At 38.4% G+C, this 27,044-nt stretch overlaps 2 protein-coding genes across 5 annotated transcripts in view; one reads left to right on the forward strand and one right to left on the reverse strand.

The window, feature by feature from the left end:
* SGTB (small glutamine rich tetratricopeptide repeat co-chaperone beta) overlaps positions 1 to 26,432 on the reverse strand; it is a 45,382-nt gene extending 18,950 nt beyond the window's left edge. For both annotated transcript variants that reach the window (XM_060143017.1, XM_060143016.1), the window contains exons 1-5: positions 26,249 to 26,432; positions 24,984 to 25,105; positions 15,912 to 16,015; positions 13,245 to 13,314; positions 9,312 to 9,411 (exon numbers count right to left, since the gene is read on the reverse strand). In XM_060143017.1, coding sequence (XP_059999000.1) covers positions 9,312 to 9,411; positions 13,245 to 13,314; positions 15,912 to 16,015; positions 24,984 to 25,083 — 374 coding nt within the window. In that variant the 5' untranslated portion in view covers positions 25,084 to 25,105; positions 26,249 to 26,432. The remainder of the gene's footprint in view (positions 1 to 9,311; positions 9,412 to 13,244; positions 13,315 to 15,911; positions 16,016 to 24,983; positions 25,106 to 26,248) is intronic.
* A 191-nt stretch (positions 26,433 to 26,623) lies between these two features.
* Positions 26,624 to 27,044, forward strand: part of NLN (neurolysin) — a 100,182-nt gene continuing 99,761 nt past the window's right edge. For 2 of the 3 annotated variants that reach the window (XM_060143021.1, XM_060143022.1), the window contains exon 1: positions 26,624 to 26,767. In XM_060143021.1, the coding sequence (XP_059999004.1) occupies positions 26,727 to 26,767 (41 nt within the window). In that variant the 5' untranslated portion in view covers positions 26,624 to 26,726. The remainder of the gene's footprint in view (positions 26,768 to 27,044) is intronic. The other variant, XM_060143024.1, reaches the window with a different exon arrangement.

The following is a 27,044-nucleotide window of genomic DNA, read 5'->3' on the forward strand; positions in this document are numbered from 1 at the left end:
CCTCAATGTGGCTCCTTCTTTGTATCTTCAGTTGTGGAAAATCTTTTCTGCTAGTCTTCAGGTCATCCTCCTAGATATTTGCTCTGTAAGCAGTTCTAATTTGGGTGTGCCTATGGGAGGAGGCGAGTTCAGAGTCTTCCTACTCAGCCATCTTAGGGAAGCTCCTCACTCTTTTTTTTTTTTTTGCGGTACGCGGGCCTCTCACTGTTGTGGCCTCTCCCGTTGTGAAGCACAGGCTCCGGACGCGCAGGGTCAGTGGCCATGGCTCACGGGCCCAACCGCTCCGCGGCATGTGGGATCTTCCCAGACCAGGGCACGAACCCGTGTCCCCTGCATCGGCAGGCGGACTCTCAACCACTGCGCCACCAGGGAAGCCCTCATACATTATTTTTAATTATAAAAGGAGTAATAGAAAGATATGGTAGTCACCACCTCAAGATATAAATTTCAGAATCACCATCAGTGGGACAGTTTGAAATTATGGGCCTCCTAATATAATGCAATAAATGGTATACAAATTATTTATGTAGGCTTCATGCCAAAATGTAACCTAAATTTAATCATGAGGAAGCCATCACACATATCCAGAATATGACACATTCTATAAAATCACTGGCCTTAACTCTTTGGAAAAGTCTATGTCATGAAAAATAAACAACCAAAAAAGACAGGAATACTTTCTAGATTAAAAGAGACTAAAGTGATATATCAAAATGCAACGTGTGGTCCTTGACTGGATTCTGGATCGAAAAACATAGCTATAGATGGTATTTGGGGGACAAGTGGAGAAATTTCAATATTAATGAAATTAATTAGAAAATTAATGCTAATTTTCTTATATGTGAATGGTAGGGTAGTTATGCAGGGTATGTCTTAGGAGATATAACTACAGTATTTGGGATCAGCAAGGAAATTTTATATGTGTGTACACACATACACACACACACACACATACACACAAACACACCCTTGTAGAGAGACAGAGAGCAAGAAAGAGAGAGGAAGTAAACACAGCAAAGTATTAGCTACTATTGACTCTAGGGTAAACATATATGGATGTTCATTGTATTTCTCTTCCAGTAAGTTTAAATAGGTTTAAAATATGTTGAAATTTGTTTCCCTAAATAAATACATATCATATAAAATTATTATATATAATAAATATGTATTATCTGTGAATATATATATGCAACATGCTGCCATGTGACTGTTTCACCATTAGAAGTCTTCAAGTAGAGGCAATTCTCCCTTCTAAAATTCACTGAATCAATTCAACTCAAAATTTTGTTGAACACCTGCAATATGCTAAATCCAGCTCAAAATCAAGTATACAGAAATGAAGAGGCTATATCTTTGCCCTCAAACATTCACTATCTAATAGGGAAACAGACATGTAAATAAATAAATAGTATGATAAGTGCAACAGTGGAGACATCAAAGAAAGAGGCAACACAGAGAAAGATATGGTTAACTGTATACAGAGCTGTCTAATAGAACTTTCTGTGATAGACAAGTTCTTTACCTGTGCTATCCAATACAGCAGTCCCTAGCCACATGTGACTAAAGAGCACTGGAAATATGCTACTGCAATTGAGGAACTGAATTTTTTATTTTATTTATTGTAATTAATTTACATTTGAACAGCCAAATGTGGATAGAAGCTACCATATTGAACAGCACCACTCCATAGGGCATGGCAGGGAAGGGGAGGTTGAAGAGAGAAGAAATTAAGAAAGTCTTCCCAAAAGATGCAACATCTAACAGGGTCTTGAAGGATGACAGGAATTTGCCCAATTAGATAAGGTAGGAAATATTCTATGCAGATAAAGAAGCACATAAAAGTATGAAGAGATGTCCCAACACGGCATTTTTAGGAAATCAGTAAATTTCACGTTACATGGGCATAGAGAGCAGAGGAGAGGAATGGGGTAAGAAGAAGAGTGAGGATAATAAAGTTAAAAGAAAAGAGAGAGCTTATATTATAAAAGATCTGATGTATCATCCAGAGGAGCTTAAATCTGATCACGGTATTTGGAACTAGCAAACAGAAAGCAAGAGTTAGACAATTAATTTCATATTTTAGAACGATCATTTTGACAGAAGACTGGAGTGGAGACTGCAAGTAGAAACGCGAAACCAACTGAAGTTACTATTGCACTAGTTTAGCAAAAGTTAAGAATCTGGATGGAAATGAAAGAGGGAACAAATGAGCTATTTGGTAGGTATACGGAAAAGGGAAACAAAGAGGAAGACTCCCTGATATTTAGCTTCTGATACTGATAATAAAACAGAAATAAAGCAGGGAGAATCAGACCCAGAAAGACGAGTGGGCAGAAGGAAAGAGTATGACTATGTTTCAATACTGATAGCTTTAGCTTTAGATCACAAACTGCAAGCTGGGATGAAAGCAGAATGTGCAGCTCACAAAAGAGGAGAGGCGTCTGAATCTGCATCCAGGAAAGGGAAGAGAAATCAGGCTATATTTGAAGCTTCTGTGAGATGCAGCCAAACACGCCAGTGTCTGAACTGAATAGCAATGTGGTCTGCTCTCTCTGACCCTGCTGTCTAGTTATCAGGGCATAACTAATGAAACTCCAGCAGAACAAAACAGTCAGAGTCATCATGTTTTCAGACACCCTCGCTTTCTTTACCTTGTTAGAGCGAGAGCATGAATATAACTTGTGCTCTGTTTTTATAGGAAATAAGGCAAAAAAAATTTACAGGTACCTAACATTTCCCATACTGTATATCACATATAAATAAATTATAGCAAAAGCCTACTCCTACAACTAGGAATTACATTGTTTTTGAAAGAAACAAATATTGAAAGCCTAGAACTATGACATATATATATATATATATATATATACACACACACACACACACACATATCATTACTCTTCACAACTACCCTGTGAAAGTGGTTAGTATTATCTCTATTTTACAAGTGAGGAAATTGAGGCTCAGAAAGGTTTAGTGGCTACCCAAGGTCACACAGCTAGTTAGTGGCTGAACTAAGATTCAACTCTAAGTTCAACAAACCAAAGTCAAGTCCCACTGAACCCAATGACTATATGCTGCTTATGGAGGTGGAAGAAAACAAAATGCAAAACAATGAGGTCTCTGTTCCCATCTTTCTGAGAGCTCACGCTGTCACCAGCATTCCTTGGTACAATGCCCTGATGCTTCCTAATTTTGCCTTTTAAACTACGCTCTACAACCTAAAATGCCTTCCCCTCCCCTCTGTTTATCCCAGTTCTACCTGTCCACCAAATCCACCTTCAATTCAAATTCCCCATCACGTGAGAGGCCTTCCAGACAAATTCTTTCCATCATGCACTCTCTTTCCCAATATCTTTAATTCCATTTATGGACTCAGTCACTGAACCACCTATCCATCCCAGAAACAGGAGATGATTCTGTGTAAGGTAATGTATTCAGCAATGAGGCTGTACAAAAGAAATACCTATAAGAATACAGATGGGCCCTGACTTACAATGGCTTAACTTACAATTTTTTGACTTTACGATGGTGCAAAAGCAATACTCATACAGTAGAAACCATACTCCAAATTTTGAAGGTTGATCTTTTCCAGGGCTAGTGGTAAGTGGCATGATTCTCCCTCGTGATGCTGGGCAGTGGCAGCGAGCTGCATTTCCCAGTCAACCATGCAATCACGAGGGTAAACAATGACACACTTACAATCATTCTGTACCCATGCAACCATTCTGCTTTTCACTTTCAGTACAGTATTCAATAAATTACACAAGACATTCAACACTTTATTATAAAATAGGCTTTGTGTTAGATGATTCTGCCCAACTGTGAGGCTAATGTAAGTGTTCTGAGCATATTTAAGGTAGGCTAGGCTAAGCTGTGTCAGGAGGTTAGGTGTATTAAATGCACTTTTGACTTATGACATTTTCAAGTTTATCGGGATGTAACATCGTAAGTCGAGGAAGATCTGTACTGTTTAGGGACGGAAGACATGGAAAACTAGCGAGTTTAATATGAAATATCATTTCATATTATAAAATATTTGGAAATATTTTAGACCTATAAATCATTTGTTGTTTTATGTATACAAGTGTTAATTTGAGTGTCTGGTCACTTCAACATCACCGGAAATTTCTTATATTTCTTCTATAGCCTTCCATGCATCCAAAAAAAATTGGCTGAACTCTTGTGAGGCACAGTGCTAGGTATTACAGGGAGTACGAATAGATACAAGATGCAATCTCTGCCCTTCAGCTGAAGAAATAAAACAACTATGCATATAATTATAAGGCAGAACATATATGATAAACTTATATAAGTGTTATATATCATAGTAAGTGCTAGGAACATAGAATAAAAGCAAAACTAAATAATAGTTTTTCAAGGAAGGACTCATGTTGTCCTGGTATCTGAGCTGAGCCTAAAGCATCATTAGGATCCTAAAAGCCCAAAATAGAAGATTAAGTCTAGAAAAGAAAGATTCATGCTTAAGAAATATACCAATTTATTGTTCTCTAATCAAATAAAAAAGTCACTTCTATAAAAAGTAAACTTTGGTTCATCCTAGCAAGTTTAATATGCAAACAATATTTTGATTAGTAATAAACTGTGAAAATGAATATCAAAAGAAAGATTTAGATCTGCTATTCTGAGCTTCCAACTCACGGCAGTCAGCTGGCTAAGAAAAATGGCAAGGGGTAGCTGGCAAACTACAGGCTATTGAGATATTTATAACCACTTGAGTCTAAAAAAAATTCCTAAAGCTTTATTTAATATTTGCAAATAAAGTTTTCTAATTATTTAATATTAAATTGCATACTCTATTACTGAACTCCTCAGGGAAGAAGATACTATTTAAATGCAAAAAAGAAGCATAATTATTCATTTCAATTTAACAATAATTAAATGAAAAGCAAGTACAGGTACTGCCAAGAATCTCTTCTAATACTGTACTAGTGGACATGCGACTATTAACAAACACTAATCTCATTAAAAATAAATGATTTATCTAGGCTTAGATTCATCATATTCATAGTTAAAATATATGGCTTACGGAGCTCTATAAATAATCAATTTTCTGATAACATTTACACCTGGTCATAGCATTCTGTGCAGTATTAAATGTATTTATTTCAAGATTTCATACGCTAAATGAAAACATGTCTAGTCATCTTATTACAGAGAATAAAATCCAAACATAAAAGCAGAGCTTGGGAAATTAATTCTCCACAAATTATTTGGATTTTCTATTTTTCTGAGCTGGATTATTAGAACAGATTAACAAAGTGATTTGTGTGTGTGTGTGTGTGTGTGTGTGTGTGTGTGTGTGTGTGTGTGTGTGTGTGTGTGTGTGTGTGTGTGTATGTATGTGAAGAGAGAAAATGTAGGTTTTCAGTATGGCCAACTAAATTCCTTATGGATCCAATGCTTCCAGAAATAACAACTCTAAATTCTGGACAAAATACAAAAAACAAAAACAACAACAACTAAAGGCAGCCTGGGTGCCTATGAATAGGAAAATGCCTAAACAAACGGTGATGCGTTCAAACAACCAATACTGAGCAGTTTAAAAAAAAGAACCATGCAACAACAGGACTGAATGTCAAAACCATTATGTCAAGTAAAAAAGGTCTCACACACAAGGGTATACATAGTATGATTCCTTTTATGTGAAATTCTAACAGAGACAAATCTAATCTATGGTGGAAAAACAAAACAAAACAAAACAGTGGTTTTCTCTGGCAAGTGTTTTAGGCAACTGACTCTGAAGGGGCAAGGAAAACTTCCCGGGTGGTAATCTTCACTATCTTGATAGGGGTGGTAAGTTATATAGGTGTATGCATTTGTCAAAATTTAGTGAACATACAGTTGAGATCTGTGCTTTTTATTGCATGTAAATTTTACCTCAAAAGAAAAGAATGTAAAATATTGAACTGTAGTCAATGACATGCATACTAAAATATTTAGGGGGAAAGTGTACTGATGGCTGCAATTTACCTTGAAATGCATCAAAAATAAGATAGGCACAGATAGATGAATAAATATTGATATAGCAAATATACTAAAATATTAATGGCAAAATCTTCGTGTGGATATATGCATATTCACTGTAAACCTCTTTGATTTTTCTAAATCTTCACTAAAAAAATGTTAGAGATCAAAAAAAAAAAAAAAAGAAGGAAAATAACATTAGATTAATACAGAACAAGTCCTATGAGGCTAACATCATTTCCTTTCTATTTTATCGGGATTACCACCAGACTGGTAACTCAGAGAAAAACAATTGACAATGTATTTGGACCCCGATAAATTTGGATCTCTCTTCATAATCTGATTAAGGCAAAAACCCCAGATTGCATAAATAATAATGATAATAGCTACTGCTGTGTACAATACTCTTTACTAGACACTTTCCTAGCACTTTATATATATTAACTATTTGATCTCGACAACAATGCGATGAGATAAATACTATTATCCACATTATACCAATGGGGAAACTAAGATGTTAGGATAATTTGCTCAAGGTCACATACATGTAAGTGGAAGAGCCAGAAATTAGAATCCAAAGAGTGTGGGTCAGAACCCCTGCTCTTAACCACTTCCCCATGACTGTTCCCCTAGTTGACTCTGTAACTGATACAATGTCATATAGGGTGCTCTTGTCAAGTTTGTGGTTGACATGAAGCTAGGAGCAAAAGCAAATATAGTACTTTACAATTTATCCCAAACGATTAGGGACATATAAATAAAAGACTAACAAGATAAAATCCCATAGGGATAAAATGTAAGATCCTGCATTTGAGTCCAAACAACCAACTTTACCTCCTGTGACAACACTGGTGCACAGCAGGTGTTGGGTAAGAACCTGTCAAATGAATGTACGACTGAGTGGCAGGGGAGAGAGAGTGTGTGAAAAAGGACAGGCTTTAATAAAACCAAAGCAAAATATAAATTTAATAGATAATGCTACAAAACACTAATATATAACTATGTTATCTAGAAGTAGGTTAAATGAGCACTCTACAAGTCTGTTCTAGTCAGACCAATGCCAGATATGCTGTGCTAACTTCTGGGAACTACAGAGTAAAGACACAGGTAACCTGGAACAAGTTTAGAACAAAAGTGTAAGATTTACAACTGACCTATGTGAGGTACAATGGAAAAAGCTGTGAACATTTAATGTGGAGAAAAGAATTAAATGAACACAGTAGCAAACTTCAAAATGTAAGGTACTGTCATGAAAAAGAAGAGTCACAGTTATTCTATTATTGTCCATAAGAATAAAAATAAACTCAATTGAGAGAAGCTACAGGAGCTTCAAGGAAACAAAATCAGTGTCAAGGAAGACTTTTCTAACAGATATAACCACAAAAGAAAAGGTGGGAGAGAAGGGACTATCTCATAAGGGTATGAATACCCTAAATATGATAAAAATAACTCAATGAAAGATTGGACCAAACTAACCTGAAGACCTCTTTCAAATCTAAGAACTTACTGTATAATAAAAGGTAATTTTTATAAATCTGTCATAAAAAGCTTCAGATTGATTAAAATAGATTTGGCAGGACAAAATTTAAACGTAAAGGAAAAAATAAAAGTTATTTGCCAAGTCTGTAAATGCAGAGAGCTTTCAGCCTAAAAACACTGTAATAAAATGCAAAAGAAAAGATAAACAAATTTGTCTACATAAATATTTAAAACTTTTACATATGAAAAACATTAAAAGGCAAACAATAAGCTATGCAATTAGGACAAAGGGATTTTATCTTTAATATAGAGCTATAGTGTCCAGTACAGCAGCTACAAGCCACATATGGCTATTTAAATTTAATTAATTTAAACTGACCTTAAATTAATTAACCATTAAAATTTTAGTTTCTCCATTGCACTAGCCACATTTCAAGTTCTTAACAGCCACTGTGGTTAGTGGCTACTGTACTGGACAATGCAGATACAGAACATTTCCATCACTGCAGAAAGTTCTATTGGAATTTTAATATTTAAAAAATTTAGTGCAGGGAATTCATTACATAGCTGATGGAAGAACTGAGATGCCAAACAGGGGGTTGTGCATCAATGCAGAGATTAGCAACAGCAGGAAGCCATTACCGTCCCTAAGACAGAACAGAGTGCAGAGCCCAAAACCCAATGTCACCTGGAAAAAGCTGGGACCATAGCGGGTATCTTGGGTGGGAGCTGGAGACAAGGAGGAGAAGCAGCCCCTGCTGGATAAACACCCTGATGTAAAAAGAGGGGAAGAAATACCCAACTTCTGCCTTCCTTCTGCCCTCCAATCTCCTGCCAGTACCTCCCATGGCTGAACACAGACAAAACCGAGGTGTCAAAGGAGCCTGGGAAACATAGCCTGCAGGGGTCAGACCCTCTGTTAAAAAGGGCAGAAAAGGGAAGGGAAGAAATGTCTGAGGTCAAACAGGATGAGGCCTGGCACAGGTACAAATAATTTAGAGAGAAAAAGAAAACCACAAATGGCCAACATTTGAAAAATGCCCAACCTCACCAGTAATTAAATGTAAATTACAAATCACTATTAAAATAAGAATAATATTAAATTAACAATAATAATTCAAGTACTTAGTGCTGATAAGGCTGTGGTAAAAACAGATACACTCACATATCCTAGGGGAAGAAAAGAATTTTCAAAATATTTTCAAAGAATCTGGAACAATTTTGAAATTAGCATCAATAAATTTTTAAATGTTTATACTGTTAGACCAACTGAGTGCATTTCCAAGGATAGATACAAAGTCTAGAAAATCTTAAGTCCAGAAAATAATATTAGAAACAAAGATGTTCATTGCAGCTTTATAATATTGGGAAAAAAAGGGACACCTTCAATGTCCACCAGTAGGACAAAGCAAAGTAAGGCAAAGTAAGGTACAGCTATCAATTTATTAAAAAATAATACTGCTTGTTTGCCAGCCACAATGAAAGGTGCTAGATATATAAAAAAGATTAAGAGGTAATGACAGACTAATTTGTATTCATTTAAATAATGTTTATGAAGGATTTAAATAAAATAAGAACGTGTTTGTGATATGCCTAGTGAATAAAGATTAATCTGAAATTGATTACTCTTACATCAAACAACATATGCCAAAAGGTTATTAGTAACAGTGGTTGCCTCTAAGTGGTAAATTTATGAGCTTATTTTTTCCTTCTTTTATATGTTTCCAAACGTTCGAAATTTTCTAAATAAAAAAACAAATTTTACGGAGCTATAAAAAACTCCTTCAGAGCTATTAATGCAAATGTTTAACAACTGTAAACCTGCCACAACAGTGCCAGTTTACCTGTTACAATAATAAACTGCATTATTTGGATCCAATTCTATCGCCTGTGTGTAACAATCCACTGCAGCAGCATAATTTTCTTCTTTCATGTGGTTATTGCCTAAAATAACCAATAGGTACAGTAAGTACAATATACAGAAAAAAAAAGTCTGGAAGATAAATTTTAATCATAGAAACTACAGTAATACGAAGGTCAGCAACATGATTTTTCATTCATACTGGAAATAAATTTTATATTGTACTATAGAGTTGATACCCCTTAGCTTTCAGTGTGTTTGAATGATTTTTAACAACGGAGAGTCTTTAAAAAATTAATCTTTGACCATGCCACTCTCAAAAATTAATTTTTTAAAGACTCTATACACTACCAAACATAAAATAGCTAGCTAGTGGGAAGCAGCCGCATAGCACAGGGAGATCAGCTCGGTGCTTTGTGACCACCTGGAGGGGTGGGATAGGGAGGGTGGGAGGGAGGGAGACGCAAGAGGGAAGAGATATGGGAACATATGTATATGTATAACTGATTCACTTTGTTATAAAGCAGAAACTAACACACCATTGTAAAGCAATTGTTCTCCAATAAAGATGAAAAACAAAATTAATCTTTTAATATGTTATAAAACCAGACTTCAATAAGTGAGTAAGTGTAACAATTATGATTACCTCTTGGCAAAACCTAATCTCTTCTCACCTTCCTTATCTTCATCTCTCTCTTTCCTATTAGAGCTGCCCCACCCCATTCCAGGTGGACCACCCTCCACAATCACTATCTCAGTCTGGACCTGGTCCTCCATTCCTTCCCTGTCAAAACATGCACCTGCTGATGAGCAAGCCCTCAGAACATGTGGTGAGGGTAAGCTAGTAAAACTACTCATGTCAATGTCATTGGCAGATATTTTTATGTGCTATCCCTTCCAGAGATAGATTCTCTCTTAAAGAAGATTATTGGAGATTAATTTCTAGAAAGACAGAATTTCAGATACCACAGCTAGCCCACAGCATACTGATCTTCAGGAAGGGCTTCTGCAGACACATCTGGCAATAATTTAGCTATATTAACGACTGGTCGGCAAAATAAGGGATTTCTTGTGGCTATCTTCTGTAATCCATCAAACAGAAAAGAAGTGTCATGATCACTAATAAGAACCAATGCTCAAAATTGAAATTTTTAAAACACTGGGATTACGAGGAAGTGTTTACATCTCAAAAGCCTCTATTATTCCTTCCAGCTTTCTCTGAACCAGAAGCTCTCCTATTAGCCTTGTTTTCTTAACAGATCATTAGCTACTTAATGGGAGGAGAGTGTAAATTTGCAGATAACAGTAAGATTAAAGGAAAGACATGTAGATAAGAGTACCTAAAATCATACAAACGTTACTTCAAATTAAGAAGCAGAAATGAATATAAAGAGTGATTGCTAAATGAATATAAAAAGTGATTTCTACATAATTTCTCTTTGGGATGATAAAATGTTCTAAAATTGTGGTGATGGCTACACAACTCTGTGTACATACTAAAAACCAATGAATTCATACATGTTACAGTAAATCGCATGGTACGTCAATTATAGCTCAATAAAGCTGTATTTTTAAAGCTAAAAAAATTAATTTACATCTCCACCCCCAAAAAGAAATGAAGCCAAAAGGTTACATAGCTTTTATGATTGAGCAAGAAATTAACTACATTAGCCTCAGTACTTAAATAGATTTGCTTCTTCCATGTAAAAGATTTAAATTCTCTGGGTTACGTGGATTTTCTTGTTGCCATTGGGTCTTTTTGCCTTGGGATGGCATTTCTTGGGTAGTAGTAAAACCTAGTGTATGTCTTTTCCCGTAAACCACACTAAGTGTACAGATACTAAAGATATATATAGCGATATTAATGATAAAAAGCTTCAAGTCAGAAAATATTCAATATACAAAAACTCAGGACACAGATATTTGTGAAGATAAATATAACTAGGCACTGCACAGCACTCTATATTTATACACAGAACTCTCCTGTCTCCTTTAATCCTCAAGACAACCCTTTGAGATATGCCTTTACTTCTGTGACATGGCAGGGAATTACAGCAATGAACCCTTCTTGGTTTTGTCTGATCTTATTGCAGCTCTTCAGAAGCAAAGCACACAAAAATATTTGAAAGCAACCTTCCAGGAAGGTACTAGCTGGCCAGAAGCCCTGATTAACACAGGTAAGTATAACATGCAGCCTGTAATAACCCTATGCTTGACAGTCTACCGTGGCCATTTGTTTTCACACGAATAGCAAAATCTGTATGACAATTGCTTTAACTTTATGTGTAACATGTCTTAGATGTGACATGTCTTAGTGAAAACAAAGATTAAGAGCTTTTGGTTAAAGCCACAAGCAGTAAGTACTTCAGTTTACCCATGCTGCCACAGTAAATGAGCCTCATTCTGCATCTCCTTCCAACCCTCAACTTACTAACATTCATTATATCAAAACAAACTCTACAGGGAATGCAGTCTCCCAATGTTCTGCCATGCAGAGGGAGTAAATATGAGGGACAAAAATAAAATTTCAATTTGCCATTTAGTACTAGAGCTAAAACAAGAGAGCTGCAAAAGCAAAATGTTAGTGGAGCATATATTACATCACTGAGGATTTCACACACTACAAAAGTCTAAGTAGAAGGAAAAAGAAACATCAGATTAAATTGTTTCAGTGAGAATAATATATGAAAAATGCATTTGTATCTGGATAGTTCAAATGCAAATTCTTTGGAGAATACTATAATTCAAATGACAATGAGGATCTGGTTACTTTATTTTACATGTAATTTACGAAAGTCCTAATTCTAAAATTTTAAGTCACTGTAGTGATAAGATTTCTTAGAGGAAATAAAAAATTGAAAACTGAAACCAGTCTATTTGTAGGAAACACAGCATTTTCTAATGTAATCCAAAGAAGATAATCACACAATAGTGAAAATAAATATAGACAAAGATATTAAGACAGCTTTACTTAGGATTACAAAATTATCTGTCTAGGTAAGTAAATCACGGTCTAACAGTACCATGGAACACTATGCAGCCATTAAAAGCAGTGATATAGTGTAATTTATAGACCTAATAGAAAGGACCATGCCCGAGGAATAGGAAAAGCATACTCTTTTCCATATCTACCTTTTTACACAACCACCAATTTTTTAAAGAAAAAACTCAACTGCCTTCTTCAGAGTATAAACTAAAGAAAAGGCCAGAAAATGGTTCTGAACCATTTGTGTACAGCTTCAGAACATTGCACATTCCCTAATAACTCTCTGCCTATAGGACGGGGTCTTTGTTGGCTCTCATTCACTGGTAAAGATCAGGACTCTGCCCTACAGCTCCTTAGTACAAATCTTGTAGGCCTGACCTGGCTTGCCTCTATAGCTCAACAAAACTGACATGATATAAAAACTGAACACAGATCCTCAATGGTGACTTATTTATTAAAATCAAGTATGCTTCAATAGTCACTATTAGAAAATTTAATAACAGTAATCATGTGTGCTAGTTAATAAATCCTTAAGTGCCATATACATATATTAAATTTCAAAGAACTCAAAAATGCTAAATATACAAAAGTTAAAAATAATACTGAAAATCATTTTCATGTCTTTGATTAAGCATAAAGAATTTGGGATCCTAGAGTACACACAGCAAATACAGTTGCAAATAATCAACCCTTCAGTGACATGTTTTGCAAGTTTTACTCACAACAGATCTGCTTCTCTTGAAGCAAGCCATACCTATATTGTTCATAAGCCATTCTCTATTTCCATGCTCATTTCTGTTTCACAAATGCCACAAGGACTTACGACAACCCCGTCTTGGCAGTACAAACCAGAATCTTATTGGGTGACAGAGTCACTTTCCCTAGAGTTTCAGAAAGCTTTACTAAGTAATTTTTCTATGAAATATTCACCTTCATCTTTTAATTGGTCAGCTTTTCCCACATCTTCAGGCACTGAGTTTGAGAGAGGCAGAATGTCATTCTGAAATTAAATAAAATACAATGTACTTCCATTTAGCTACATAAAGAGTCATCCCAGAGAACTATAAATTAAAGTAATAATTATTTAGTACATCATCTGTAAATCTATGTCATGACATCTAACATCTAAATAACACTGTCTGCAAGAAACAGGGAAAAAGTCCCCCAACATACTTTTATTAGAAAAACAAATATGTGGAATTTTTTCTAGAAAAAAATGGGCAACTGTGAATCAATTTTTTTTTACTTGCTTTCGCTGTATCTAGAAATCCTACTTCATAAACAAAAACAGAATCAGTATACAAAGAGTAGTAATAGAATTATGCTCAAAGGATTGTTTAGTGAAAATTTTGAAACATAATGTTAATATCCTAAGAGAAAGTCAAATCCACAGGTACCAAAAAAAGCATTTATAATATGATCTTATTGTTTAAATATATGCACATACATTCACATGCACACAGGCTAAAAATCAAAGACTGGAAAGGTATACACAAAAGGTTAACAGTAGGAATATTTGGAAGTAGGATTTTCAGTCTCTTCTTTATATCCTTTCATATTGTCCAAACTTTTTAAAACAATGGTCATAGATTTATTTCCTCATTAAGATAATAAGCATGGGCTTCCCTGGTGGCGCAGTGGTTGACAGTCTGCCTGCCGATGCAGGGGACACGGGTTCATGCCCCAGTCCGGGAAGATCCCACATGCCGCGGAGCAGCTGGGCCCGTGAGCCATCGCCGCTGAGCCTGCATGTCTGGAGCCTGTGCTCCGCAACGGGAGAGGCCACAACAGTGAGAGGCCCGCGTAAAGCAAAAAAAAAAAAGATAATAAGCAGTATAAGATTCCTGTTTTTAGCACCTACTATCATCCTCAAACCTCTTTTTCAATAAGGTTCAAACCAAAGTGCTTATGAAAACTAAATGAAAATTTAGAAATGTCTTGAGTGGCACTGGAAACTGTATTTTTCCATTTTTGGAAGATTCTTTTTAAATTGTGTTGTTGTTAAACTTGACTCCGAAGTTCATAAATGTTTATAATTTTCAAAAAAGTATAATTTGTAGTCAATATACCTATGTACCATATTTATTTATTTATTTTTTGCGGTACGCGGGCCTCTCACTGTTGTGGCCTCTCCTGTTGCGGAGCACAGGCTCCGGACGCGCAGGCTCAGCGGCCATGGCTCACGGGCCTAGCCGCTCCGCAGCATGTGGGAATCTTCCCGGACCAGGACATGAACCTGTGTCCCCTGCATCGGCAGGCGGACACTCAACCACTGTGCCACCAGGGAAGCCCTGGAGCCAGTTTTAAGAAACTATATTTTTAAAATAGTAAGCAACAAATTTTTACAATTAAGTACAATCAGAGAGAAATAGAAGAAGAAAAAAAAGAGCTCTATTCAATCAATCTGAGCTTCCTAGGAGGAAAAAAAGAAGTATTGATCTCTTCAGTACTAGTCAATGATAACAGGAGCTAAAGAGTGAGCAAATCCAAGTGCCGTCTCACCCACAAGCCTCTCGGGCATCTCGGAGTAAAGAAGGTCGTCTTCTGCCATAGCCATTCTCAGCCTCTGAAATAGGGCTCCCTAAGGATGCCACAAGCTCAGAAAATGAAAGAACCACAGAAACCAAAGAAAACAAAAGGACCACGGAGATATTCCACTATCTCCTTGCATCTTGTCAGATAATTAGAATTCATCTGTTTGATGAATTAATGTATAACTGTATTATCCTTTTTCCAAGTATAAAAAGAGGGAGCAGTTTACTGCCAAATTACCATTTTCATTGCAACTCTAAGAACCTCTTCCCAACAAATTCTAAAAACAGTCTGTGCAGTATTCTCAGCCATGTCCCTGCCAAGTTGAAGTATACCCTGCATGTTTCAGCTCCTCTCCTGAGTTCCTCATTCTGTACTGAAGCTTGAATACAGAGTTACAATAATAAAAGAGGTTCACGTGGCACCAAAATGTAATGAAAAACCACCTGGGCAGACCCCCTGTGGCCCTAAACTCACTAGCCTTAAGATTTTTCAATCTTATAGTTCATATTTCCTGAAAAGGCCAGAAACCAGAGACCATGTAAACAGTCCTAGGGAGCAGAGATCAGAACACTTGGATTTCAGTCTTGGTTTTGCACACTGACCCTGAACCTTTCCCTGTTTAAACAGCCCCATCAATGGCCAAATTTGATAAAATCTGCTTCAAAATGATGATGCAATTCCTGATGATTCCTCTTCTATATGGTTTCTTCCTAAACATTAAGACTTTTACTTTTAACTTGTATTTCATGTTTTCGGGGAATATCAATTCAGATGTCAGAAATCTAAAAACACCCGGATACTGTAAAGGACTTAAGAAGTCAACTACGATATATCATTAAATATAAAAGAAGGTGAAAGGATGAGAAGAGTTACTAATATGAAAATCTAAAGCACATTAAAAGTTATATTTTATGTCCCAAATCATCCACGTGGACCAACTATCTTATACCCAGGAAGAAGTTAGTTACTTAAAGCCTGGCCCCTCAAATATTAACAATCCAACATAATACTGCAGTCATACTTAGAAAATGAGATACTAATGAGAAAACAAAGACAGCTTACCTTACAGAAGGAATTTGTGAACATTTCTGTCAAAGGCTGTGAAACTGCTAGATGTGTATCTTCTGCGCTGATTTTAAAAACTGTCTCCAAGCACTGAATTGCAACTTGAAATAAATTTTAATAGTGAAAAAAAATTAGCAACCTAAAAAAAGAAACAACCTTTTTTTCTGGTAGAAATCTGCACTCTGCAATCTGTGGTAATTCAGCATTTTGATCACAGAACATATGGAAAACTAAATGGTTCATCTGCATAAAGATTTCTGTTTATAGACCAGCTATTGAGGGAAGACAACTTAGTTTCTTATTCCTCACTTAAAGAAAAATGTTACCTAGAATATAATTTCTCAGTATATGTATTACATCATATTCTTTTTAAAGCAGGTCATTAACAACATATTCCCCATTACCAGTATCTTGAATAAAACTTTAAAAATTATCTTTTTTAATGTGAGAAACAGAATTCTCAACCTGATTAAAAATAGTAAGAGAAACAGTCTTTGGCACATAGGAAACACTAAATATTAATCCTGGTGTACTTACTTATGTTAAAATAGTTTGGCTTTTAAAAATTCATTCAGGCATGCAAATTTACCAAGCACCTACTATGTGAAAGGTGCTGTTATAAGGTGGTAGAGATACTACAGTTAACCTAACACAAAAATCACGATCCACGTGATGAAGCTCACCCTTAATAGAAGGAGGCAGACAAACACAGTAAATAAAGTACATGGCATGTTAAATGTTGACAGGTGCCTCATCTACATTGATGTATGACAAGATAACCAGTATGGCTAGGGTACAGACTGGGTGGAAAGACATGGTGGGCGATTATGCTAGAACAAAGTCTGTCGCTGGATGACAAGGCACCTTAAATAATATTTTTAAAGGACATGGATTTGATGCTATGGGCAAATGGAGAGCCATTAATGATTTTCGTGAAGGAGAACAACATAACTGGATTTGTGTTTAGAACTAAAATACTAGTTAAGTATAGTCTAGTAAGAATGCTGAGAATGAATTAGAGAGGGAAGCTGAGGGAGAAAATGGAAGCAAAAAAGCAGGAACCCATTTATGGGTTCCTACATCAATGACCTAAACAAACAAGGAGCCTAAACTAGGGCAAAAACAGTGAAGAAGGCATATCCTGCCCTTTTTACAAGTCCTCACTGAGGGGAATGGAGGCAGATTCTTATCCTGAGAGTGCTCTCCTTTGAACAAGAATTCTCTTCTGGCTCAACAAGATGGGGATGTAGCCAAAGTGTCCAGTGTACTTCTAGACAGTGTGGAATAGATTCACTTACATTTGTGTATGACTTTTTTTTTTTAATTCAGTTTGTTTCAACCAAAAACAAAAATTAAAAACAGGTCACACATTCTCCCATTCCCCACTCCCTGTCTCTGGCAACCACCAATCTGTTCTCTGTATCTATGAGCTTGGGTTTTTATTATTATTATTATTTATTTTTTAGATTCTACATATAAGAGAGATCATAGGGTATCTGTCTTACTCTGACTTATTATAGATCCAATTACATTTGTGTATGAGTTTTAAAAGACACATTATGGTCCTGAGAAAATTACCTCTATCATAAAAGAAACACTATTACTGTCACTATCCACAGATCAATTCTCCTTAGAAAAGGGACTGAATAACAAACTGAGTTACCAACTACCAAAAGTCAAAGTGTCTTTTAGAAAGAAAATAATGCACTGTTTACCCAACCCTCATTTTCTCCCTTTCTATCCTTGCCAGGTAGTTGTTCTTTTACTTCAGTTGTACTTTTACTAAACACACTGGGCCATAAGAAAATAGACTCTCATTGCCATGAAGACAATTAATTAAAAATCAATTATTATCAATAATAATACATGTATGTATATGTATAAATTTCTTTTTGATCAGCATCTTTCTTTCCTTATCATATTGGTCATTTACTGTGCCATGTATCTAGCTGGTACATGTTTCTAGCATCGTACTTATCACACATACTACATTATATGCACTTAAAACATCGGTCTCCCATATTAGACTGTCTCCTTGACGATAAGGCCTACATTTTACTTATCTTTTGACTTTAACACAGCCTGGCAAATAATAGATGCTCAATAAATTTAATCTACGTCTTTGTTTACAGTGGAAGTAACAGTTTAATTTCAGAGGAAATAGAAACAATAAAATCTGCAGAAGAGAGCACTTATTCCCCACAAAACATGAATTCACAGCCTTGTGAAAGGTGGATAGAACCCAACCAAGGCCTTAACCAGAATCAGAGTATGGAACATCACACTGACAGGGGAAAAGTCCACATAAAAATATGAGGGATTTTTACACTCTAACTTGTTGAGGCAATCCAGTCCAGCTCCTTTACCTCTGCTGCCACTAACCTTAGAACACAGACCTGGCACATTCTAGACACAATCAAGTATTACTAAAGGAGGTGGCTCTTTGGGTTTTTTTTAAACACAATTGTTCGTTTGTTTTAAAATCACTTTACTGAAGTATGATGGACATGTAAGAAGCGGCACATATTTAATGGACACAACTCAGCAAGCTTGGGGATAAGTATACACCCGTGAAACCGTCACCACCATCAAGGCCACAGACATATACATACCCATCACTTCCCAACATTTCCTCTTGTCCCCTTTATTGGGGGGGGGGTGTGTGTGTGTGTTAAGAACACTTAACGTAAGATCTACCCTCTTACTAGATTTTCAGTATACAATCCAGTTAGCTATAGGCACTGTGCTGAACAGTAGGTCTCTAGAACTTATTTATTTTGCATAACTGAAACTCTGTACCCTTTGACCATTACCTCCCCATTTCCTCTTACCCCAGCCCCTGCCAACCACCATTCTGCTCTGTGCTTCTATGCGTTTGACTATTTTAGATTCCACAGTAAGTAAACACAATTGTTTTGATACATAAACTTGCTGCCAAAATGTTTAGTGTTCAACACTAACACATATCTAGAGAGATAAATGGTTTAGTGAAAAAACCCACCACAGCCTTGGAACTCAGGACTCTCGTTATCATTATTAATCTAGAAAAAAAATCTAATAACCTGGGTGCAATAATTTATCTTACTTTTACCTCAAGATTTTCATTTATGAAACAGGGATTATTATATGTGATCCTACTTTCAGAAGGTTATACTCAGGAATAAATCATAAAAATCTAAAGAAATTCTATATACAATTTTGCTCCACTTTAACACCAAACGATAATAGTCTGGTACTGATAAGGAGAGGGACAAGCAAAGAATTCTCAATAATACCATATCCCATCTATATAGCACTTTATACTAAAGCTTCCATATGCTATATTACCTGCCATCACTAATTCTTGACAAATCTAATTGTCTTGACAAATCTATTAGATAGAGGGGGCAGAGATCTCCACCTAACAGACTTAGAAATTAAGATACAGACCAAATGAGTGAGATGCCCAGGATCACTTGATTCAATTCATCAATTCAACTGAACAAATATTTTTTGAGCACCTATCATGTGTCAGGCACTTTTCTAGGAGCTTTGTATATAACAGTGAATAAAACAGAAAAGATTCCTGACTGCTTGGGGCTGCCATTGCAGTGGGGGATGGAGAGGCAGACTGTAAACAATATACTATACAAAGTAGAACAGGGTGAAGAGGATGGGAGCGTGGGGAGCAGAGCAGGGACGCAGGCTGCAGATTTAATAGCATGCTCAGGGAAGGCCTCATTCAGAAAAGAGGACTTGAAGGAGATGGGGATATTACCGTTATCTGGGGGAAGAACATTCCAGGCAGAGAAAACAACTGGAGCAAAAGCCTTTAGGAAAGAGCATTTGGTGCATTTCATTTGGTGCATTCAGAGTGAGGAAGCTAATTTGACTAAAGTCAAATGAGAAAGGAGGAGTCTGTGAACAACACATCACAGAAGTCCAAATTATATAGATCCTTTAAACAATGACTGAGTAACATGAAGAGTCACTGCAAGATTTTGAGTGGAAAAATGATGGAATCTGACACAGTTTGTTTTAAAGGATCACTGGTTGCTGCATTTAGAAAAGTCAATGAAGCAGCAATTATAGAAGCAGAGAGACCAGTTAGAGGCCATCACAGTAAAATAAATACTTAGTTCTATCCAGGGGTAATATCAGTGGAAGTGGGAAAAAGTCAAGATATCCTTTGAAGTCACAGCCAACAAGATTTATTGAACAGTTAGATGCAGAGTCTAAGAGAAAGACAAGAGTCCAGAATGATAACAAAACTTTTGGCCGGAACTGAAAAGATGGAGTTGTCATCAACTGAGTTGGGGAAGTTGTGGAATAGAACAGATTTTGGGTGGGAGGATCAGGAGTTCAGTCTTGGAAATGTTCAACTTGAGGTGCCTGTTAGACATATAAGTGGAGATAGCTAGTAGGCAGTTAGATATAGAAGCCTGGAGTTCAGAAGAAAGGTCTGACCTGAGAGTATACATTTGAGATATCAGCATATACATTTGAGAGATATCAGCATATAAAAAAGAACATTTAAGGCCAAGAAGCTTAACTGTATCATCAAAAAAGTGAATGCAGATAATGAAGAGAAGAAGATCAAGTACTGGACCCTGGATATTCCAGGTGAGGGAAAACAAGAGGAACAAGCAAAGGAAACAGAGAAAGAGCAAACAATGAGATTAGAAGAAAACCAAGAGAGCATGAGGTATCCTGGAAGCCAAGTGAATAAATAAATAAATAAAGTATATGGGTGGAGCTTTATCAGAGGCAGCTAATAAATCAGATGAAGACTGAAAACTGACCAGTGAACTACCTAACACAGAAATTGCTGATGACCTTGATGAGAACAGTATGAGTGGAGAGATGGAGGCAAAGGCCTATCTGGAGTGCTTAAGAAAGAGTAGGAGATGGGACTTCCCTTGGTGGTCCAGTGGTTAAGAATCTGCCTTCCAATGCAGGGGATGCAGGCTCGATCCCTGGTTGGGGAACTAAGATCCCACATGCCACAGGGCAACTAAGCCTACGCACCGCAACTACTGAGCCCATGCGCCACGAGCTCTGGAGCCCACATGCCACAACTAGAGAAAAGCCTGCGAGCCACAACGAAGAGCCCACACGCCACAACAAAAGATCCCGCATGCTGCAACTAAGACACGACGCAGCCAAAAATAAATAAATATTAGGAAGGAAGGAAGGACAGGAGAGGAATTGCAGAAAGCAAGTACAGACAATTCTTTCAAAGAGCTTTCCAGCAAGAGACAAAAAAAGCAGGCAATATTTCAGTGGGGGGAGGGGTAGGTAGTAGTATGGCAAGAATAATTAATTGTTGTTTTTGAATTTTTAAGAAGGGAGAAAGTTTATATTCTGATGGAAATGATCTAGAAGAGATTGAAAATTTGCTCATGTAAGACAAGGAGGGTAAAATAACTAGAGTGAGAGCCTGGAGTAGGTGAGACAGGATAGAATCCAGTCTGCGAGTAGAGGGGTTTCAGTTAGAAAGGACAATGGATAGTTCATCTATGGTATCTTAGCCTGAGCTTCTATGACAGAATACCATAGACTGGGTGGCTGATAGTTCTGGAGACTGGGAAGTGCAAGATCAAGGTGCCAGCAGACTCAACATCTGGTAAGGACCTGCTTTCTGGTTCACAGACAGCACCTTCTTGTTGTGTCCTCACATGGTAGAAAGAGTGAGGGAGCTCTCTGGGGTCTCTTTCATAAAGGCACTAATCCCAGTCATGAGGACCCCACCTCTTAATACCATCACACTGGGCATCAGGTTTCAACATACGAATTTTGGGAGGACACAAATATTTAATCCATAGTATATGGTAATAGTTAGGCAGACAGGCAGAGTATGTGAGTACAGATGCTGGTAGGTGGGTAGATGGGACAGAGAGAGTCTGTGGAAGTTGTTTTCTTATTACTTCAATTTTCTTGATGGAGTAAGAACCAAGGTCATTAACAAAAAGTGAGTACGGGGGAGGAGGTTTGGGGTTTTGAGAAGGCATGAGAAAGTGTTAAAGTGCTCATCTAGAGAGCAGAAATATGAATGAACTTGGAACAGAGGGCAGCATTAAAGGTCCACTTGAGGCTCACGATCATGAACTCAAAGTGGGACTAGTCAGTAAGGCTGGGTGTTTCATTCCATCTATACAAAGTCACATGGATATGGGCATGGAGTAGGTGGAGAGCTGGATTCATACAAGGCTGGGTTTTACAAGAAAGGGAGCCATATACACCAGCATGATTATAATGATCAACAATGGAATTTAAGCTGGGTAAGAAGAGGGGTGTGAAAAGGTAAGGGATCAATAGCTTGGAGGTATTGGTAGGTCAAAGAATTGTTGGGGTAGGGATTCTATAGGGAGTGAGCTGGAAAGACAGGCAGCAGAAGTGAAATGTTTAAGATAGAGATTAGGGAGGATAACAATAACAAGGTCTAGGGAAGAGTTTCTCAACCTCAGCAACTACTGACATTTTGGACTAGACAATTCTTTACTGTTCAGGACTGTCCTGAGCATTTGTAGTATCTTTAGCAGCATCCACGGCCTCTACCAACTAGATGTCAATAATACCAGCCCCCCAGTCGTAACAACCAAAATACCTCCAGATAACACAAAATTGCCCCAAATTGAGAACCACTGGTCTAGGGTATGACCAAGCAAGTGAAAGTGGTTGAGATCACTGGAGTACAGAAGGCCAAGAAACCAAGTGGGAGAGAACTGGAAGAATCAGGTATGAATGTATTACAATTGCCAAGAATTAAGATAGGAGTACTGCCAGAGAGACAGTGCACAGGAGCCACGATAGTCAAAACATGAAGCAGATGTCAGCAGATGACAATAATTAGGAGTGAGTGACATAACCTGATGACAAGGCTCAAAGCTGATAATACATCAGCTTCACTGTAGTGGTAAAGCTGGTATGAGAACTTAGGCTCCTCTCCTAGGGCTTTTTTATTTTATTTATTATTTATTTATTTACTTTTGGCTGCGTTGGATCTTCACTGCTGCACGCAGGCTTTCTCTAGTTGCAACGAGTGGGGGCTAGTCTTCCTTGCGGTGCACAGGCTTCTCATTGCTTGCGGAGTAGCTTCTCTTGTTGCGGAGTACGGGCACTAGGGCATGCGGGCTTCAGTAGTTGTGGCACATGGGCTCAGTAGTTGTGGCACGCAGGCTCTAGAGCACAGGCTCAGTAGTTGTGGCACACAGGCTGAGCTGCTCCTCGGCATGTGGGATCTTCCTGGACCAGGGCTCAAACCTGTGTCCCCTGCACTGGTAGGCGGATTCTTAACCACTGCGCCACCAGGGAAGTCCTCCTAGGGCTTTTTTAAATGTCTAGAAGGTGGGCAGACATTTCCACATGATTTCATGTTCAATTAAATTAGACTCAGAGAGTCAAAAATAGGGGCTGGTCAAAAACAATTGGCACCACTTCTGAATGCCATATATAACACACAACTGAAGGCACATAGTTTTGGCCAAATACCATCCTAAAAATAGGACACAACATCTTGGTTTTTAAAAAACTCTCAATTTTCTTTCTGGCCCTTAAAAGTATTATACTGCCTTTGATGAGAAAAAAAACATCTTTTATTAAATGATTCCATTTATCTGTTTGCTACAGAGCACCATAAACAACATTTTCCTTAGATAACCAGTCGCCTTTATCTTCACATAGTCTAACCATCGAGAAGGACAAAAAGACCCTAATGGACTGATTGCAATCTCCAACTATGTGTCACCAGCTCCTCTCACTGCCACCTGGAAAGATAATCTCACCAGATTGCAAGCAGATTTAGAGCAAATGCCCAATTTTCATCCCAACTTCCTAAAAGCATATTCACAAGGGAAGTACTTGTTGAAATTAATAGATGTGTCCCCTTTAGACATGAAACAGCTCGAGATGGGCAATTCAAATTGTACTTTTATTAAATTCTCTCAAATGTACTGTCTCATTGCAATAATTAAATCTTTAGGCCACAAGGAAGCTGGGCTCATTGAACCTCCACAAGCCCAGCTGCAGAATTCTATCTTGTTATGGTTATACTGAATTTAAATTTTCTAATGCATAAACATGAAGCAGAAAAGATGGTGTCAAGGAAACATGCGATGCTATCATCCAAGTCCTGCTCAACTTTACAGATTACTGAATCTAATATTTAAAGCTAACATAGATAAGGGTGAAATCCTCTTATTTCAAGTCCTCCAAGAGGAAGTTATCAGAGCTTAATAGTGATATAATTATTAGACTTGCATAGTGCTTTTATGATGACTAAGGTGTTTTCATATATTGACTCTAAACTGGATGCTTTCCTATTAGGAAAAGACAACAAGATCTTCAAAGTAAGAACCAGGATTTAAATCTCAGCTTTGTCACATATTAGCTGTGTTATATTACTTTATCTGCTTTCATTTACTTATCTGTTGAATGCGGATAATAACTAACTTAACAGTTACTGTGGAGAAAAATTTCCCTACAATATGAATAGCATAGTTCTGACACATAATAGTTGTTCAATAAATAAACAGTAGTTGGGCTTCCCTGGTGGCGCAGTGGTTAAGAATCCACCTGCCAATGCAGGGGAAACGGGTTCGAACCCTGGTCTGGGAAGATCCCACATGTGACGGAGCAACTAAGTCCGTGTGCCACAACTGCTGAGCCTGTGCTCTGGAGCCCGCAAGCCACGACTACTGAGCCCACGAGCCAAAACTACTGAAGCCTGCGTGCCCTAGTGCCCGTGCTCCACAACAAAAGAAGCCACCGCAATGAGAAGCCAGCGCGCTGCAACGAAGAGTAGCCCCCACTCGCCAAAAGCCCACGTGCAGCAACTAAGACCCAATGCAGCCAAAAATAAATAAAATAAAATAATTTTTAAAATAAATAAAAAACAATAGTCCTCTTGTTGTTAATTGTAAAACACAAAACAAGCCTCAGAGAATGAAAACACCATAACCTTATTGTAAGGTCTCTCTCCTTGAAAAATCTACAAAATGTTCTGATTTTGATACAACAAAAATAGCTTATAGCTATTTTAGTGTTTATTTATAATTATAACACAAATGAACATAGAGAACAGGTACCTACCTTCCAAACTCTCTTGCTCATCTGAAGTATAAGCATCCATCTGACTTTGTTCCCGTAAGAAACGAATAACTGCATAAACTAGGTGCTTGATAGATGACATTTTTAAAGTTTAAACACTTTTCCTTGATAAGAAAAAGGAAAACACTGAAATAAGTAATTTTAAAGAATCAGTGAAGAAGATTATAAATCACAAGGGTCATAAATTACATTAAAAGTAAAGTCTGTATTATCTTCACTCCTTTCTTTTTAAAGAGTCAAGAGAGCACAAAGTATAGATATGCTAATGTATGACATTTTCATTTACACCCAGTAATATTAGGTTATGTTAAAACTTGCAAAAGTAAAGTCTTTCTCAAAACATGTACAACATAGCTTAAATTCTCACTGAATAGTTCACTGTATCTTAACAGTTTATATGGTACAGATCCAGAAAAGGACAGGGGTACAGATGCAGATATAGAAATCCCCAAAAGGCTTTAGTACTAAGTTGAGGGAGATTTCATACTGCTGACTCAGAAGCTGATCCACGCTGAGTATTTTCCTCTGTTTCATGAGATTTTTTTCAAATGTATGCACAATTTACACTCCACCTACTTTTGTAGGTGGAGACAGTTATGTGATGAGAAAATATATTAGGGAAAGGTTGTTCAGCCATTGGGTGTCATTTTTAATAAAAATGGCATTTCTATTTAATCAAGACATGTCAGAAAATCATTGCCTAAGTCGATGGATACTACAAACCGACCAATGCTCTCTGCAGTAGCTGTGCTCTCGTGGACAAACTGGAAGCTCTGGGTCATGTTCATTCACATGGAATACTATCGCATCCAAACAGTGGCGCAGGGCCATCATGCATTAATGGCTTATTTCCAATAAATCGAATCATCCATCTGCTCCCCAGGTTACCTAATTCAAAGCCAGGGTGTGGTACCCACCACTAGGACGTTTATTATTTGTGTGCTTATTTTAAAAGCGAGCCCAGCCAATAGGCCATGGGGTTGCAAGTACTAAATAAGGCCCCAGGGCAGAAGGGTGAAAAAAGAATGGTGGGGGAGGGAGGGGAGCGGGGGTGCGAGGGGAAATGGAGAAGGGCAACCTCCTCCGGGCTTCTCTCCCTTCCTCTCCCCAGAGCACATCGACCTCCATCTCCCTCCCTTCGGTACCCAGGCCTCGCCTTGGCCCTGACGGGGTTTGCTGCGGGTGCGCGGTGCAGGCCCGGTCTGGGGCGGCGACAGACGGACCCCTCCCATACAGAAGCCCCTTACCAGGGAAGAGGACGCGAGACGGTGGCAGCGGGCCCGAGGGCGTCGGTAAGTCGGTCCGCCGCCCCGCTGATTCTCCGGGCTTGAGCCTGGCTTCGAAGCGCAGCACTGCGAGCGGTGGCCCAAACTTCCCCGGCTCCCAGACCGCCGCCGCCCCTTAGCCCACCCAGCTGTGCGCTTCAACCCAGCTGAGGAGCCTCGCCAGAACCGCCCCCGGGGCGGTGCAAGACGCACAGGGCGGGACGCGGAGCGGGCGCGGAGCGGGGCGGGGCCGGGCGCAGGCCGGGGCGGGGCAGGGGCGGGGCTGAAGTGGGCGCCGGCTTGGGGCTGAAGCACGTGGGAGGGTTCAGGCGGAGCTTGCCGCCGCCGCCGCTCTTGTCTCTTCTGCTAGGCCGCCGCGCGGCTTCCCGGCGTCCCGAATCCCTCACCCCCAAACCGGAGGACAGCGCGCCCTCAGCCGCCGTCGCCTTTCGGCGCTCCCATGATAGCCCAGTGCTTTTCGGCTGTGCGAAGCCTCCACAGGTACCTCCCGTGCGCGTGTTAACCTTGACCTTGGGCAGAGCGGGGTCTTCTGCCCCGTCACTGCCAGGCGCCTCCGCCCAGCCTTTCCAAACAGCACCCCTCCGACGCTCCTGGAACCCTCCCTTCCCACAGTCCGCATGGTCTACCCCGAGGGACACCTGGCGCAGGAACTTGGGGCCACCTTTTCTTCATCCGCTCCCTTGAGAGGGCGTCCATTCCCCTTTGTTTGGGACTGCCTCAGCTGCAAGCAGTGAGACTGGTCCCGGGCCCAGCCCAA

Source organism: Lagenorhynchus albirostris, chromosome 3 (genome assembly GCF_949774975.1).
Source record: "Lagenorhynchus albirostris chromosome 3, mLagAlb1.1, whole genome shotgun sequence".
Classification (NCBI taxonomy): domain Eukaryota; kingdom Metazoa; phylum Chordata; class Mammalia; order Artiodactyla; family Delphinidae; genus Lagenorhynchus; species Lagenorhynchus albirostris.